The sequence below is a fragment of the Plectropomus leopardus genome, chromosome 4, assembly GCF_026936395.1.
Source record: "Plectropomus leopardus strain MGB_pleo_1.0 chromosome 4, ASM2693639v1, whole genome shotgun sequence".
NCBI classification, from domain to species: Eukaryota; Metazoa; Chordata; class Actinopteri; order Perciformes; family Serranidae; genus Plectropomus; species Plectropomus leopardus.
Genome location: NC_142179.1, coordinates 25597629 through 25615501, shown reverse-complemented (window position 1 = coordinate 25615501; position 17873 = coordinate 25597629). Strand labels below are relative to the sequence as shown.

At 38.9% G+C, this 17873-nt stretch overlaps 2 protein-coding genes across 2 annotated transcripts; one reads left to right on the top strand and one right to left on the bottom strand.

Annotated features, from left to right (window-relative positions):
- Positions 1 to 65: 65 nt before the first annotated feature.
- ubl4a (ubiquitin like 4A) lies at positions 66 to 4386 on the bottom strand. Its single transcript, XM_042487802.2, has 4 exons — positions 4148 to 4386; positions 2246 to 2351; positions 1909 to 2117; positions 66 to 706 (listed from the first exon to the last, which is right to left on the bottom strand). The coding sequence occupies exons 1-4, from the start codon at positions 4193 to 4195 to the stop codon at positions 599 to 601; spliced, it is 471 nt and encodes a 156-aa protein (XP_042343736.2). The 5' UTR covers positions 4196 to 4386; the 3' UTR covers positions 66 to 598.
- A 1184-nt stretch (positions 4387 to 5570) lies between these two features.
- prkg1l (protein kinase cGMP-dependent 1, like) lies at positions 5571 to 17416 on the top strand. The gene is made up of 20 exons (XM_042488341.2): positions 5571 to 5815; positions 7303 to 7504; positions 7605 to 7728; positions 7900 to 8066; positions 8650 to 8763; positions 10257 to 10362; positions 11335 to 11398; positions 11726 to 11803; positions 11993 to 12087; positions 12238 to 12303; positions 13215 to 13292; positions 13383 to 13479; positions 13596 to 13735; positions 13827 to 13916; positions 14129 to 14270; positions 15817 to 15980; positions 16075 to 16197; positions 16489 to 16551; positions 16645 to 16711; positions 16817 to 17416. The coding sequence occupies exons 2-20, from the start codon at positions 7315 to 7317 to the stop codon at positions 16898 to 16900; spliced, it is 2052 nt and encodes a 683-aa protein (XP_042344275.2). The 5' UTR covers positions 5571 to 5815; positions 7303 to 7314; the 3' UTR covers positions 16901 to 17416.
- Positions 17417 to 17873: the final 457 nt, after the last annotated feature.

The following is a 17873-nucleotide window of genomic DNA, read 5'->3' as shown; positions in this document are numbered from 1 at the left end:
AACAGTCAATATATTATTTTACACGTTTACTTCACATAAAATATTAGCATACAACAAAACATAAACACTTTTTTTCAGTGGTTTAATGACTGTATATATAAACATGTTATTTACAAATCATACAATGAACATCAGTTTGTTACGGAATAAAACATGTATTACCTTCTCTTGGAAACAACAAGTCATCATCCAAAACAGACAATACAAACAAATACCATCCAGTAGAAGTTGGTGTCCCCTGGGAGTCATAGCAGCCAGAGATCATGCGAAACCAGCAGCATAAATGGATTCCTTTGTATTCAAACATTACATGATCAGTTCTTGTGTCATTATTGCAACCTCAATGACCAATCCAAAGTTGCAAAGTTTTCTTATCCAAGCCCTTTGGTCATGGATAAGAAAGCCCAATTGCTGGGATAATCAACAGTCAGTGTTATCTGTGTTCACTCAGTCATCCATTAGGCACACAGCTGGAGCTCTCTGCAAGAAAACTGATTATGTATTTTCCATGCCTCACACTCTAAACACTGTATGGACCTCCAAGCACAGATCACCTCTCAAAAGACAATCACAATAAGCAACTTCAAGCTGGGCATTCTTAGTCCATGTATGAGGTATCCATGCCCTCGCCGTCAGGGTGAAGCAGTCTTACTGCCAAGCGTTCAATGTCATCGAGGCTAAGTTGTCGAAGTGAACGCTCATAGTCCTTGAAGAAAAACAAAATTAAATATTGAGAAACAGCAAGATAAAAATATTCAACAGAATTTATTTTCACCATGTTGTGTCTCGGGGGGAGGGGGGGTTGCTCTATTTTCAATAAGGCATGAGTTGGCATGAGCTGCCAAGTCTGTGATACTAATACCAGTTTCAAAGTATACCGTGGTATTAAAGCTGATGGTTATCATACCGTGTACATTTACTTATCTACCATAACAACAAAAAAGCAATTAGACTGAAAATCTCTCCTGTGCATACGGATCTTCTTTCCCCCTCGGCTCTGTTTTTACACATATTTCCATAAAAAAAAAAAATTCTTTGTAGTTTCAGTTACTACAAAGTGTTTGTTCAGCCAAAAGCACTTATGTTTTCGTCCCTTTAAGGCTAATTGTAACTGATAATAATACTAATAATAATTGTGTAATACTGTATACCTTGATGCTGAAAAACTGTGGTATTTTCAGAGATGGTTATTGTAGTATCCTAGTCTAGTCACATAATGACCAAAATACAGTAATGGTGCATTAATTGAAGGCACTAACCAAAATCTTAAGGTCAAAGATTTCAAGGTTTATCACCAGAGTTGCCAAGAAAATAACTAAATTTCAAAATAACTACAATATGCTCTGAAAGTGACTATATTAGGAGTTTGATTGACTTGATGATATCATCATTGTATAATTTTATATGTTAACCAGGCATGCCTGAATGCTCAATTAAACAACTGACCGCCACACAATGGATTGCGACACACAGAGAGATTTGCAGGATAAACTGGATGAGTCTTCCACATTTGGGCAAAAGAAGGCTGTATTTTTTCTGACCATGTTTTAGATCAGACTTGACCTTTTAACATGTATTAAGACTTTGAAGGGTCCTGTCTCTAAATTTAAAAGCATCAGATCATAAAAAAATGTAAAATACCTACACTTTAAACATGCCAGAAAATAATAACTATTAGAGCATTATCATCTTTTTCCCTTGTCCCTACACGTTCATTAAAGGACCTTTAAATCTGCATTTGATGCTGTCATTCTTCATGTTTTGAGTATGCAGCCTCCACTGGTCGCAACAAATCAAAACATTAGATGGAAAAATTAAGAAACCGTAAACATCCGTGTCAAATTGGATTAGCGACACTGACTGGCTTGATCCTAGAGTATAAATCACTGTAATAAAAGTATTAAATACCTTAATAAGCTGTTCATGTACTTTTGCTGCATCTGCTGGACTAAAGTGTCTTGCAAGAATGGTGGACACAGTCTGCCACACTCTTCCCTGTGTGCTGCTGCTGCTGCTGGCAGCCGTCCCCGATGCTCCAGTCCTCTCCCCCACTGGACGGATAACCAGATTCAATTTAGCCTCTGGCCCAATGGAGTAATCGCTCAGTCTGTGTTCATCTGAGGAAAGTAATATAGCATGCAATCATCAAAAATTTAAACTTTTGATTCATGTACAAAAAAAACTGGATCAAGCAATTACAGTACTGCACAACGGTTATGAAACACTTGACCGCTGGAAAATCTACCTGCTAGCGCTTTCCCTTTATAGAGCAGCCGCTGCTGGTTTGCTGGTATGTTGAGACGTTCTGACACAAGTTCCTTCACTCTGGAGACTTTTTCATCTTCAGTCACCTGGAAGATTAACAACATCATGATGTAGTCACACTAAAATGCATTTTGCAAGTATTCTCTCCTTCCGTTTGGCTGAAGAATGCTCACATTTCAGAAGAGTGTAGCTGATCTGAAATCCTTACTTTGAATCAACTTAACAGAAAACTAGGGATGCACGATATGGATTTTTTCCAGCTGAAACAGATAAGAAATGAACAGCTACTTCTCATGGCAAATACCAATAATTTCTCATTTTTCCATTTTAAAAAGAAGTTCATAGCCAGTAGTTTGTGCACACCTGAGAGTAAGAAAGGCTAAGGTGTAGGTGTTGTGGTGATGTGGTGTTTATCCAATAAACACTACAGACATAACTGATAGCAGACATGTTAGAGTGTGGACAGGTACTTTGGTACTTTCAGATCATAATCATGAGAAACACTGCATGGTGGGTTTAACCCTTCACCACTGGTGTTACGCATTTTACTGCCATGTTTTTATTTGGTGAAATATTGACCCTCTGAAACCTGGAACAACATCAGTTTCTTGTATTATGTTTGGGTTCCTTTCAAAAGCTTTTAAACCTTTAAAACCTGAGCTAATTGGCTTGATTGATTTTGAAAATGTGGTTAAAATGTGGTAACAAGCAACTTGGCAAGACATGTCCCGCAAGTTGAAGAAACGAGGAGAGGCTGACAAAAAAATGAACTGAAAATGTGTGGAGTAAAAAAGACAGTAAAGTATTTGAAAAATAATTATCTAGTAATAATTATATGTGAGAGTTCATTACATTTACATTTTAGCACTATTTCCAATTCATTTCCTTGTTGTTGTTGTTTATACCAATTTCTTTTTAGTGTGCTCATTTTCATGTAATTTTCCTGCTACTTTTACCAATTCCTTGCTAATTTGGGGTAATTTCTTGTTAAGTTGCTGATTGCCTTCCTCCCATGTTTTTGAAAGACATAAAGCCAATATGTTCAGGGTTCAAGGAATTAATAAATAGGATCTACAGTCACTTCTCCTCTGATGAATACATTATTTAGTCCAGAATGTGGATTACTTCTCTGTCTGATACACACATCATCAAATGCTTTACACTATCTTAAATAGGCATTAGTATTGTTCGATACACAATATCCCAGAGTACTGCAGTAGTATACTGATCACTGTAACTATAGCTCATGTAACTACAACTAGGCTCACATACTATGCCGATAATACGTCACATGAGGCCCAGTATAGCCCATTTGTGCCTCAAACAGTAACGTTATCACAACATAACACGAGAAACACAAACTGCGGTCAGGACTAGCCTACTAGAGAGAAAATAACATGACAGGCTTTTGACAGTGGGATAAGTAACTTGTAGCTAGGTTGCTGAACTGAGTTAAATTGCAGTGCTGACCCAAACCATTTCCCTAACATACTGCTTTATTTTAGCATTTGCCTAGTGACTTCTCCTTTTGACAAGAGGCACCAAATAAGGACTTACAGAGCTCCCCACTGAACCACTGCTGATGTTAACGTTACAGTGTGCCTTTCTCAAGGATGTGGCTAGCAAGCTAGCTTGAGTAACATCGATTCACAGTTAAAGGGGGGTTGACTGCACAATAGCTCAATTAAAGCTACGCCGGGTGGAGTTTGACAACCTAATGATTAAACTTGAGCATCATATATTTGTTTGTTTAACTCAAAAACAGCTCAGCCGGTGTCAGGGCCACCGCTGTCGGGTAGTCAGCTAGTTAGCTAGTGTTGCGAATTAAGCCAGCTTTAGGGAGTTAGCAATTGGCTAGCTAACTCGGCGGTTGTGGGCTTACCTGTACACTACATTCTTTTCCTTGAAGAGGTTTCACGGTCAGGATCATTTTTGATGCTAACGTGAAGAAAACAAAACAATACAATTGAGGATTAAGCGACTGAATATACAATTAACGTCACTTTGCTAGCTGGAGATAGCGACAGGGTTCTTCTCTCGTCAGCGGCCCATATTCTTCTCCAGCAGCAAATGCTGCTCTCAGGTGACAATGCTGCCACCCACTGGCTGCAGGGTTGTACTGCTCCTCCTTGTGGGGATGATTAACCCGTCCGCCCCCCCAAAAAGAAAGAAAATGACAAATTATTATTATTCTTTCTTCTGCTCGAGATAATTTGGCAGCGACCGTAATTAAATATTAAAGGGAAAAGGAACACGAAGGGGAAAAAAACCCTGGCTCCACTTAGGGATCTAAAAGTTAAAAAAAAAAAAAAAACAACCTTTGAAACCTGACCAATTATTGTTGCATTGTGTGATAACTTTTCAAAAATAATAATGAAAAAAAAAATACAAGAAATTTATCCCAAAAAAAGGCCAAAAAAGCAAAACAAAAAATCTGGAAAATGAACCAAGGAGAAATGCTGAAACTAAAATATAAAGATTAGTATTTGTTTTGTAGATTTTTTTGTGATATAATTTTAAATATACGATTATTTTTATTATAAATATAGTTCTTTTGTCTGCACCACTTTTAATAGTGATTTTTATTTCATTTTTTAAAATAAGTTAGTAATCAATTTTACCTTCCTATCTCTTTACTCTTTTATTGTAAATCTGTATCCTTTATTATGTTATATATTTCATTGTTCCGTAAAGCACTGTGAATTGCTCTTTATACAAATAAAGTTGCCTTGCCTATATTTATTTATTCATTCAGCACATAAGACAAAGGTGGGACGGAGAGTTTGACAAAAATATTCAAAATACTTATCCATACTTTGTTTCTTTTCATGTCAATATTCAACAATAATACATTTTCATCCAGGTTTTTAGGCCCACTATTTAATAATATTAATAATTCAAATTGTAACCTGTTTTTAAATGTCCATCTTTGCTTGGGTCTTTTGAACAAAGCAGTGCCTTAGTTTTTACCCCAAATCATTTACAACTATTTACATTAAACATTATTAAAGGCCCTGCGAGTATTGTTGTTAATCACAACTAGCTTCAACATGATTTAATTTGCATACAATCATTGTTTCCTTAACACCACTTAAGCGCTGTTTGTATTCTTCGGTAGGCCCCTGTGTTTTGCACAGGTGCATGGAGGCAGAATATAACCTCTGATCAGTGCACCCAGACAGGCTTTAGTCTCCTTTACACGAGCGAAATACCTGGGGAATAAAATGATTGATGTTCACTGCTCTGTTTGCCGGAGACTCACCCATCCCCAGGGCTCAGTAATACCCCAAAGACCCTCTGACCCAATTGGGATCCAGTCCATGCATTTTCTCATTACAGCCTCCCGCATGGTCTCCACTGTCTTTGGTCATGTGATTGCCTGCTGTCTGTGCCCAGCCCTGGCCAGCCCCGAGCAGGAGAGGAGCATCTTTCACTTGGGCGGGCATAGAAGACATCTGCACCTGTCGAATGGACTGTCTGCCTCCAAACAGGGACAAACATATTCAGGACAAGTGAGAAAGACTCCCATAGCGCCAGACAGCTGCATGTGGTAAGTGATCTTTGTGAAATAGCCTTCAGTATACGGCATGATATTTAGCAGGACAGAGCTTGCATGTGTGTTTACAAACAGTCTACACAATACGTTGTTGTCACATTTTAGCAACTCATTCATTTGTAACAAAGGCTATAATCAGTGCGTATGGCTCCCAGCGCGCTTGCGACCCAAAATGAGAAAATCCATATTTTATTCCTGCAGGGACACAAAGTGTGTGTGTCTTAATAGAGAGTCTAAAATGACATTGTCTCAATCTGAGGTGTTGTATCTATGTGACAGTACTGAAGCACATACTTTCTTGTCCTTTGTTTCCCCGGTCTTTTTGTTGAATATCCTGATTTTTTTTTTCCTTGAAAGAAAAATAGTCAAATACAAAAACTGCATACACATACTCTATCTGTAATGCATCTGCACATATATGCTATCCATAGAAATCAAATCAAGTACTGCAAGCGTATAGATTGATAGTCAGTCTATCTATTTATTTCCTTGTATTTATGTCTATGTCATGCACTTACAGGGATATGTATAAGAAGCAAACTCTCCTGTGTGTTTTAATCCAAGCAGAACCCATTATGCCCTATTGATTCCCCATTTATATTAATAAGTAATCACAGGAAAAGCTGCAGATTCTAATCAAAGCAGAAGCCATTATATCTTATTGATTTCCCATTTATATTATTAATGTCAATAATGTTGATATAAGTAGTTACAGGAAGAGATGTTTGACAAGCTTTGTTAAACGAGGTTGTAGCTGCAAATAGGGACTTAATGCAACTCGAAATCAGACAAAAATTTTGCATTCAGTGAAGATGAACTCACTTCCATATGTGCAGCGGTGAAGGACGTTTTCAGATCCTTTACTGACATAAAAGTGCTAATACCAAACTGTAAAAATACTCTGTTACAAGCAAAAGTCCTGAATTAAAATGTTACTTAAGTAGTAGTAAGTAAGTATAGTCAGGAACATGCACTGGTATTAAAAGTGAAAGTACTCAAAACAGAAAGACAAATACATTTTTAAAAAACTCCCCAAAACTCAAAATTTTTCAAAGGAAAAAGGGAAATTTTTTTTAATCAAAAATAGTTGCCACTTTATTCTCAGTCAATCAGCAAATTATATTATTTTTCCTGTACCATAAACTGCTGGGTGGTTTTAATTTTTAATACAACATCACATTTATTAAACACTGCATGTTTTTTATGCAAAAAAATAAAATAAAATATCTAATAACTAAAGCTTTCACATAAGTGTAGTGAAGTAAAAATGTAATATTCACCTCTTAAATGTCTTGTGTAGAAAGATAAAGTGGCATGAAAAAAACACACTCAAATGAAGTACAAGTACCTCAAATTCATACTTAAGTATAGTAGCTACTTAAGTAAATGTACTCAGTTACAATCCACTACTGCATATGTGTGTGCAGTCAGTGTATGTTTTTGTGAGGAAAGAGATATATTTTGCTATGTTTGTCACCTAGTGTTTGCAGGTCATGGGTACACTCCGGGACCTCCAATTTGCCTTGCAACTAAAAATCGAGGAGCTTCGCCAGAGGGACACACTAATAGATGAGTTAGAGCTGGAGTTGGATACCAAGGATGAACTCATTCGGAGACTGCAGGAAGAACTGGATCGTTACAGAGCCACTGTCTCCCTCCCAGGATCCTCTGCAGCCGGTGCAGGTACAGACATAGTGCTTACAAATGTCATATTTTGAAAGCATCAATAGCTTGCTGACAAACCGTTACTGAACCTGACTTATTGTGTGTTTTTTCACTCTAGCTTGTTCAGTTAAAAGTGAGGATTCACAGAGAGCCAACAGGAATACAGTCATTTCTGAGCCCTTCACACTGGACCCGGTGACACTCGCCATGGTCTCACAGAGAAGCTGTGACAAAAGCCAGGAGTACGAGAACACCGTGTTCTCTCAGTGACTGACAAATATGTCTCTCAAATGTTCAAGGCTGTGCAACTCAATAAATACATATATCAAATCATTTTGAAACAGCCTGTAATGCTGCATTCAGGGTATTTAATATCTTGTCCTTAAATGTTACATCAGTGTTTCTGCCCTCAGGTCCCAGAGGCTCATTCAGACAGCGTTTCAGAAGAATGACTTGTTGAAGGACCTTGACGAAGGAGAAATCAGGGCCATCATTGCCTGTATGTATCCCACCACCATCAATCAAGGCTGCTACGTGGTTCAGGAGGGAGCCAACGGGGCTCAGGCGTATGTCTTAGAAGGTAAATCATTTTCCTTTGACAATGGGTAACATTAATCATGCTTGAGGATATTTATTAACATTTCCTGGAGATGACAGGTGTTTAAGTACAGTCGGCTGAAACAATTAGTTCTATCTTATCTTTCTACATCAATTTTCTGGCTGCTGGCTCTCAGACACAGTGATGTGATAATTGCATGTTTGAGCAAGAAAATACAAGCCACTTGGGATAATGAGTGACCCACATTGATGTTTTTTTTTGTGTGTTGAAATGTCAACCCAAAACAAAAGACAGGGGAAAAGAGGCACTGCTTGGCTGTGGCTGCAGAGTGTTCATCAGTGCTTGATTGTCCTCGGGAATCTTGGCTGCATTTGTGTTGTGACAGCTAATGGAGAGTGGCTGCTCCCTATTTTTTCGCCTGTCATCCTAAACCAGCAAGAGGCTGTGGCCTTGATTCACTCAGGGATGATTGCATTTCTGTTTGTACAGTACGTCTGACAGACAGAGCTGAAGGCGCTCTACATTTCCTGTCACACAAAGAAATGCACAGAACATTTCCATGAATTATGTGCATGCTATATTTCTGCACTGTGCTTATTAACAGATGGGCGGCTGGATGTGACAAAAGACGGACTGAAGCTTCTCACATTCGAGCCAGAAGACATGTTTGGAGAGCTGGCTCTCCTCTACAACTGCACCCACACCTACTCTGTGTCAGGTATTAAAGAATTGTGTGTTTGGTTTTTATATTTGCATGCACATATCGCTGGAGATCTGAAACACTGGTAGAGTTTCACTTTAATTAATTTTGAATTGGTGGGGATATAAATAATTCTTGTTTGAGAGAATATCACAAGCTGGCGGATTTCTGCCAGTGGTCTTAGACAGACGTCTGTTGAATCTAAAATCAAAGACCTTTTTAGATCTTAGACAACACCACAGCTTCAAACGCTTTTTCTCAGAGATGTGGGGAATTTAAAATATTTTCTACTTTGCTGCAAACCCCAGCCATCTCACTGCCACATCTCTTCTCTGCAATCCAACATGCATTAACTGAATTTTCACAAACATTTACAAATACCATGTTCAGAAACAGTTTGCATTCAGTTCACTCTTCTCATGCTTGGATCGCAACATATTATATAAACACATTTCTGGTGTAAGATTTTGTGATATTCTTTGGAAAATAGAAAGTGTGCTGTCATTTCCACCCAGCATCTGATCACAGAATCCTGTGGGAAAACTTTCTCAGCCGTCGCCATGAGCATCTGACCTGGTTTCACAAATAAATAGGCTGTGGATCAGCTTAAATTGAAAAAATCCGTTTATTTGCCTTGTTTGGTCCCGGAGCATCTCATTCCTTTTTTTTGTACTTCTTTCTTTATCTTGCGACCTGTTCCAATTTACTGTTCTTTACTTTAAATCTTCTATCAATGCTCAGCTCATGTGAGTGGTCTGTTGTCCTTTGTTCCATGTCCATTTCTGCCTGCCCTTCCCTCAGATCTGTTCAGGGCCCACCGTATTTATCTCTTTCTTGATCTGAAATTACTTTTTTCCTCATTGTTGCCATCTGAGACTCATCAATAAGGCTTTTCAGTCGTGTGGTCTCTTTCATTGTGATAGTGATAAAGACCTTCATTATAAGGTCGTGGAAATTCAGTGTGGCAAATTATACACTGCAGAAAATATCCAAAAATCATAATTTAAGAGTGATGTTTGTTTATTTAAAATATCCTGCATTGCATTCAGGTCCAAATGGCCCTGAATTGCATTTAATATGCTGCTAAAGTGAAAACCGATGGGGTATATCCAAATGGTGGAATTGAGATATCAGGGCTGCACCATATTATCAGATGGTGGATCTAATTAGACTGTCTGGAGGACGTCTACATCCGTTTGCAGGAAGCTCTAGTGAACCAATCAATATGAGTCATTATTAATTTACAACACCCTCTTTCAAGCTCTATTAAAAAGAAAGAGTAGTTAAGGAAATCAGATAAGATTTATATTAAAAGTCTGTAAGGAAAAATGCTTTCTTTTTATTCTACACAATGAGCATACCAAATAGAGTCCTTGCCTGCATTCAATCAACATGCATCGCTACCTTTGTCTGTTATCTGTTTCAATACTTGCTCCTTGATTGTGTTTCCACCCGAGCTCCAGTGTCACCGTCACAACCTTCATCATTTCCTCTGTCTTTTTCATCTGCAGCGCAAATGGACAGCAAGCTCTGGGTTATTGACCGCAAAAGCTACCAGACCATACTCATGCAGAGCGGGCTCGACCGGCTTTCTCATTCAATGGAGCTGCTTAGCAGGTGAACATCGGACTCATTTCATTTGACGTGGAAAAGGCCCCAGACAGCTGCTTTGTATGCTAGTACCTAGCCTGGTAAAACCATCCTGATGAGCTCAACATTCTGTTTCTCTATGCGTCTATTGCAAACACTTTGAGAGGGCGGGAGTGACTCTCTTTCACAGACGAATATCTTCAGCCAATCCTGACATCAGCACTAGCCTCGACTACATAAATACGTTGTCAGTTAGACAGTAACAAACTAAAAAATACATTTTCGACAACAATCCCCATGGGGTTTTTGCGATACACTGGCACTGCCAGAATATTTCGGCATTTCTCATTCAGCAGCCAGCTGCCTCTGGACTACTGAATACCAGCTGGCAGCAACCTTGTTGTTTGTCCGAAACATTGTGAACATCCATCTGCACGGCCATGATCCCTAACTTCACAGCCCCTCGTATCTGCTCCTCCATTAGTGAAATCAGTGGCCAAACAACAATGGACGTGGCTTTGTACCACGGAAAATCTTATTCATCACCAACAGAGCTCCTTAGTAAATCAAGTTTTTGCCAAATCCAGACAGAAAAGTGGCAAAAAAGTCTTTTCCTCCAAGAAAATCTGCAAGTGCACCCTTGTTTCTGTTTAACTGTTCTATTTCTAAATTAACTCGAATTATTACTGTGTTTACGCTACTAACGTTAGAGTTAGGCTCATTGCTGCGCAAACAGCCATTAATGTTTTGAAAGCAGCGGCCTGTATGCTACATCTTCAACTACAATGCAGTCTTTGATTGGCTGCTTACGTTTCCAACTGCAGTGGGGATCCCTGATTTGCCCAATACAACACAATATCACCAGCGTCATGTTGCTTGTCAGACGCCACAATGTTGCATTTAGGTCTTTGACACTGACTGAAATATTAGCATCCCTATGATATGTTTCTGGGGAAAGAATTGAATCAAATCCTTTTTAAACCTGTTGTTGTCTTGCAGCGTTCCCTTTCTGCAGTCTTTGCCAGAGGACGTCATCATGAAAATGTCTGATCTCATGGAGGAGGTACAGATTAAGTACTTAAAATCTGAAGCACGGCATTGTGTAACCATCACTTGTTCTTCAAACAGAATCCGGCCGGTAGATAGTGTGCACACAGATGGAACGCGTGTAAACATGATTGTTTACAGGCGAGGCCCTCTGTATTTTTCTATTTTCAGCTTTCTTTGTTTTGCGTCAGTTAACAAGCAGGTGCTGGAGTAGAATCAGAATTAATCCTTCATTGTTACCAGCCCTTGTCTTTTTATCTGAGAGGGAGTTGGTTCTGTTATTGCTCTTTTTTCAAATTATTTTCTACACTTTGCTCCTCCATTTGTAATTTATGTTCCACAGACACACTACACTGAAGGTGACTACGTCATCCGACAAGGGTCCACAGGAGACACCTTTTATATCATTAGCAAAGGCCAGGTAAAGTTTTATGCTCTCTTCCTGCTGCACATGTGAAATGAGGCTTGTGGAGAATAAAATATTTGGATTGTGGAGGACAAAATGTCAGCACAGCTTTAGAAATTGCATTATGATGGTGATAATTGACCTTGGCGCTTCTACAATGCTCTCCAGCATTAGCTCTTTTTCATTACCTCTCTCTTTTGCCAGGTTAAAGTGACAGAAAAGAAGCCAGGCCATGAAGAGCAGATAGTCCTTTCTAAGCTCTCGGAGAGACAGTGGTTTGGAGAAAAAGCTCTCTGGGGGTAAGGGGGGAATAATGCTTTTTCAGAGGGAAATTGTGCAGCGGTTACAGGAGCACATGATGGTAAAAACTGGCATTTGTGCCACCATAACATGAATAATTCTGTTTTGTATTGCTAACACTGTGATTTTCTTTTTCAATCTTTCTTCAGAGAGGATGTTCGGACTATTAACGTGATTGCTGCTGGTGAAGTTACATGCTTGATCATAGACAGGGAGTGAGTGGATTAATTTATGCTATAAAAATTCTCTGCATGGAAAACCTGAACTGATTCTGCAGCTAAACTATACTAAAAGGACAATTCATCCCTAAATTAAGAATACACATTTTTCCTCTTACCTTGAGTGCTATTTATCAACCTTTATCATTTTGGTGTGAGTTGTCGAGTGTCGGAGATATCGGCTGTAGAAATATCTGCCTCCTCTCCAATATAATGGAACTAGATGGCACTCGGGTTGCAGTGCTCAAAGCGCCAAAAAATCAATCTCAAAAACTCAACAATGCCACTTTCCAGAAATCATATCCTGGTTACTCAAGATAATATGCAGACCTTGCTATAAACAGTTTAATGTAGGAACTATTTTCTTTCTCGACAACCAAATCACTGCGCAGACGGAAGCGTGCATCTCCTGCTAGCTCACCTAGCACCACTGAGCAAGCTCATATTACAGCTCAGCTAAGGAGGATGCCATTACTGTCTACATCTAATGTAGCACAAGCCTCTTTAACATGGGGAGATGCACGCTTCCTTCTGCGCTGCGATATGGTTGGTGGGCGTATTTTGGTAGAAAGAAAATAGTTCCTCCATATAACTGCTCACAACAAGACCTGGGGATTTTCTTGTGTGACCGGGTCATGATTTCTCGAAAGAGACCTTCCTGTTGAGTTTTTAAAATGTATTTTATGGAGCTTTTAATACAAAAAGCTGAGTGCTGAGCTCTAGTTCCATTAAATTCAAGAGAAGGCCAACATCATCTGATATCTCCAACACTTGGCAACTCATACCACAACAGTCAAGAAGAAAAACATGTGTTTTTTATTTTGGTATGAGCTGTCCCTTTAAGTTAGCCATAAACTGATCCAATCATCCACGGTTTTGGAGAATATTTATGTGCCTCTGTGTTTCAGGACCTTTAAAGACATCATCGGGGGGCTGGTATTTGATTGCAGTAATGAGATGCAGCAAAGCCACAAATCCAGAATCGAGTGAGGAGCATTACAACACTATTTCCTACAACAATTACATGTTATTACATCTAAACACAAGGTATGAGCTCAATTCTGTTCTGTTTGCAGGTCAGACAAGGATCGTGATACCTTCTCATCTTCCACCTTAAGTGATTTTCAGATTGTTTGCACTCTGGCAGTTGGGGAATTTGGTCACGTAGACCTGGTAAGGGTTGATGTTATAGCAGCTCACACACAATGACACAGCTCCCCTATGCTGCTGCTGCCTCATCTAGATTCCATGTTTCTATAATGCAATCTATTGATTTCCACCTCTGTCAGGTGCATCTAAAGAACAACGCCAAGTGTCTTTATGTCATGAGGGTCCTTAAGAAGAAGCTGATCCTCAACAACGGTCAACGGGAGCACATCCTGAGAGAAGGGCGCATTCTAACGGAGTCTCTTTGTCCATTCATAGTCAGGTATCTGCTCCTCAACAGTTGTCTAAATCTGATTGTTTTGATTACATAATATGTTAATGACCTTTAACATGTTTCTTTGTATTGATCACAGGCTGCATAAAACCTTTAGAGACTTGGAGTGCCTGTATATTTTGACTGAAGCTTGTCTTGGTGGGGATTTATGTAGTCTGCTCAAAGATAAGTAAGTATTTTTGGACTAAAGAAGATAGAAGGCACTTTTTGTCATCACACTGATAAAATATTTATAGTCCTACCACTGTGTTTTTGGCTGTGCTTTCATCACAATGCAATTTTACGAGTGAGCAGGATTTGATGTCTTACATCTGTCTACATCACACATTTGTTTTGTTTACTGCAATGCTTAAACCAGCACTTCTACATATACTCTTTCAGAGGATGTTTGGACGAATGTAGCACCAGGTTCTACACAGCTTGTGTTGTTGAGGCCTTGACCTTTCTTCATTGTCGAGGTGTCGTCTATAGAGACATCAAGCCTGAAAATGTTGTTCTGGATGAGCGTGGTTATGCCAAACTGGTACTACATTTGGTTACAACCTTAAAGGAATGCTTCACACACAAAATGACTGTTTGTATATCAATTATACTCCGTTCCCACCAAAATTAGAGTGTGCATGTGGGTTTTTCAAACACTGGTAAACCTGCTAGAAAATAGGCCATTGGCTGCTTTCCCATTGCCAGTAAAGCAGGGCTGCATACACAGCTCTGCAGCAGACAAGTATGCCTTTCTGTGTGTGTGGGGGGGCGTGTTTTGGTGTGTCCATTCAACGTTATGGACAGACCGGAGAACAGGTCTCTAAACAGTAGACAGCTGCATGAATGGAGGACTGTGAAAACTATATGGTGGTTACTTCTGTTTCGCTTACTTAATTCAGTCTCTTGGTGCAGACTAATCAGGATCAGTGTTAGGACGAGATGTCAGTTAAGGAGCTGAAATCAGTCATTTCCCAGTGTGAATGTTGACTGTACAAAAAAAAAGCCAGATGTTAGCAGACGTTTGTGGGTTTTGTGTGCAGTGAGACTGAGGCTTTAGTCATGGCATGTTATCTGAATTTTCGAAGGAAATTTTGTGTTTCCCACATGCCGCCAAACAAAATGGTGAACTTATTCATTTATTTATTGATTGGGGACCACATTTAACAACTATATCAAAACATCCGTTAACAAACTCTCCCACAATTTGTGCAGTATAATTCAAGTCTCATTAATCCAGTTGTATGCTAAGTGCATCCAAAACACATGCATTTTTTGCAAAAAAAATCCCCCCAAAATCTTTGCAGTCGAGTCTGGCTTTGAAAAGACCTTAGATAAGTTTCACTCTCCGTTCAGTTTTAAATTGTAAAGTTTTAGCAAAAATACATGTGTTTGGGAAGTACTGAGTATACGACTGGATAACTCACACTTGAACTATTCCTGCACGACTTTTTGTGAAAGTTTGTTAAACGCATCCAGCAGCAAATAGAATCTAACTCAAAGAAGAATCTGGCGGTCAAAAATGGTCGCTGAAAACATTTTTACGTTCAAGACCTCCTAACCCTCCAAGCAGAGGATGAAATTAGCCGCCATATAACAGGGATTGAAAACGATTGCTATTGCCATGTTAATGCCATTGTTATTGTCCACAAAGCACTGCCAACATGTATGTTATATATGTCACACTAGAGGCCAACATTGTTGTGTTACACATCATGCCTGTCACGCCTCTTTTGCTTCCTCAATGCCAGCATGCTGCCTACAATCACACACTGGAGTGACATAACGCTGCTGTTGTTTGTTTCTGTGTAAAAATGCAAAGGTGGCTCAAAGAAGGGACTTTGAAGCTACCCTAGTTGCTTCTTAAAAAAGTGACAACCAATCAATCATTAAATTAATAGTTTTCCTTGTAGCCATGCAAGGAGAACAAAGTTTTCTTTCTAAATTCAAGTTAACACAGCATGACTAACTGATTGATAAATGGCCATTTTGTGGGTGAAGTAGCCTATTCCTTTAAATTCAGATTTTTACCATGAAATTGTAGCATTGGTTTTACGGGCTGTAAGTTAACTCATATCCGTCCTTTGTAGATTGGTTCCAGATGTCTAAAGAAGGTTGAGGCAGGTAAGAAAACCTGGACATTCTGCGGCACGCCAGGCTACATGGCACCTGAAATCATCTTAAACAAAGGCCACAGTATGTCTGCAGACTTCTGGTCGCTGGGCATTTTAGTGTTTGAACTTCTGAGTGGTGGGTAAGTTTAAAGTTTTATGCAGCCCTACTTTTTGAGTTTGTTTCCCCAGTTGTGGACTGAAGTGATTGTGACAGGCTCATGTTCTGCTCTCCAGACTCCCATTCAGCGACTCTGAACCGCTAAAGATTGTCACTGCAACCATTCGTGGCATCGATCAGACCGACTTCCCAAAAACCATCAGCAAAAGTGCCTCCAGTCTCATAAAGAAACTGTGCAGGTGTTGTAAATACAACCCACTAGACAACATGAATAAAAATGTGAAAGCTAATGATTTCATAATGCTTTTTCAGACATAAAAAACCTTCCTTCACCCGGCCACTATTGTGTATGTCATATTATATTATCCCTCTTTCAGCCCCAATACACACAAACAGATAGGAGCAAATAAAGAAAGGATGCAGGTGTATTGGACACGACCTGTGCTGTAACACCACCTCTCAAAGGACAGAATCTGATTATTAATTCATAGTTTATTTATTCGTGTTGTTGTTTGCTTTCTGTCACCAAGGAGCAATCCCTCTGAGAGGCTGGGCAGTCACAGAAATGGGGCCAAGGACATTCAGAAGCACAAGTAAGTCGACAGATTTATTACACTGGAAGAAAACACAGCGGCTTGTGCTTGGAAACACAGTTTTATAGGTTGTGATGCTCCATTTTTATTCAGGTGGTTTGAAGGATTCAACTGGGGCGGACTCTGTAAAGGCATATTAAACCCTCCGGTTATTCCCAAAGTAAGACATGCTCAGATTTGCCTATTAATTTTATTGTTTTGTGATAACTCTTGTAACAATGAATAAATCTACTTTTCATGCGTTCCCTGTTACACTGTCTTACAGGTGAAGGATCTTTTGGACAGCAGTACATGTGGTCATTATTCTGAGGGCTCAGTGGAGCTGTGCACAAGCTGGGATGATTTCTGAAGTGGGGAAAAAAACTGTCAGACAATACTGCATCACTTTCAGGTTTAGACCTCATGAATTATTCACTGCCCTCAGTCTTACTGCCATCAAGAATTAATTATATTTTCACACGAATAATATTTTCCACAGAATAAGTGACTGCAGTTATCGATAAATTAACCATGCTGCCTAATGTGTTGCGCTCAGACTGTTAATCCCTATAGAGTTATAGGTTCAGTGATGTCGCTGCTGTTGAATGTAACTCAATAAACAAATATTGACTGAATTGCATTGTCTTTTCATTCTTATTAAACCTGCAGTCACTTAAAGTTGTACTTTTGGGGGGGATTGTACAACCCTGTCATTATTTGATCTCTCCCCAAAATGCCTGAATACATTTAAGAAGTGACGTCAAAGGCGGCCCAGTCTCGCAGAAAAGCGTAAAGTCACAGAAAAGTAGAAAGATAAATACAGGAAGTTGTGTTATTTGAACTTCAAAATAAAGTAACCGAATTAAACTAAAAAAACAAATGTTGCATTTTAAAAAAAGAAAAAAGTTATCCTGCAGGTCAGGGTGAAATGTTATGACAGCGATATACTGACATAATTACATTAGGCTGAAATATAAAGTAATACCCTGGTTGTAGGCTAATGAAAAGGGTGATGAGCTGTGATTTGACACAGGGTGTGGCTTTAATAAAGGATGCTTCATTGACCGATGGAGCTGATTGATTTTACTACAAAACATAAGTAAATGCCAAAAGAGGAAAACTAAATAAAGGCATATTTTTGCAATTTCTACATAATTTATTTGTTTCATGTTATTTTATGTTGAAGCACTTTCAGTGTTGTTAAATGTTTTATGTAATCATCACATTTTCTCCTTACATTTATTATTTTTTGTTTGCAATAACGTTGAATGTTATGATATATCAGTAGTTAGATCTTTTTTTTTATTTATTATTTTTTTTTTTTTTAAATCTACTCGTTTTTC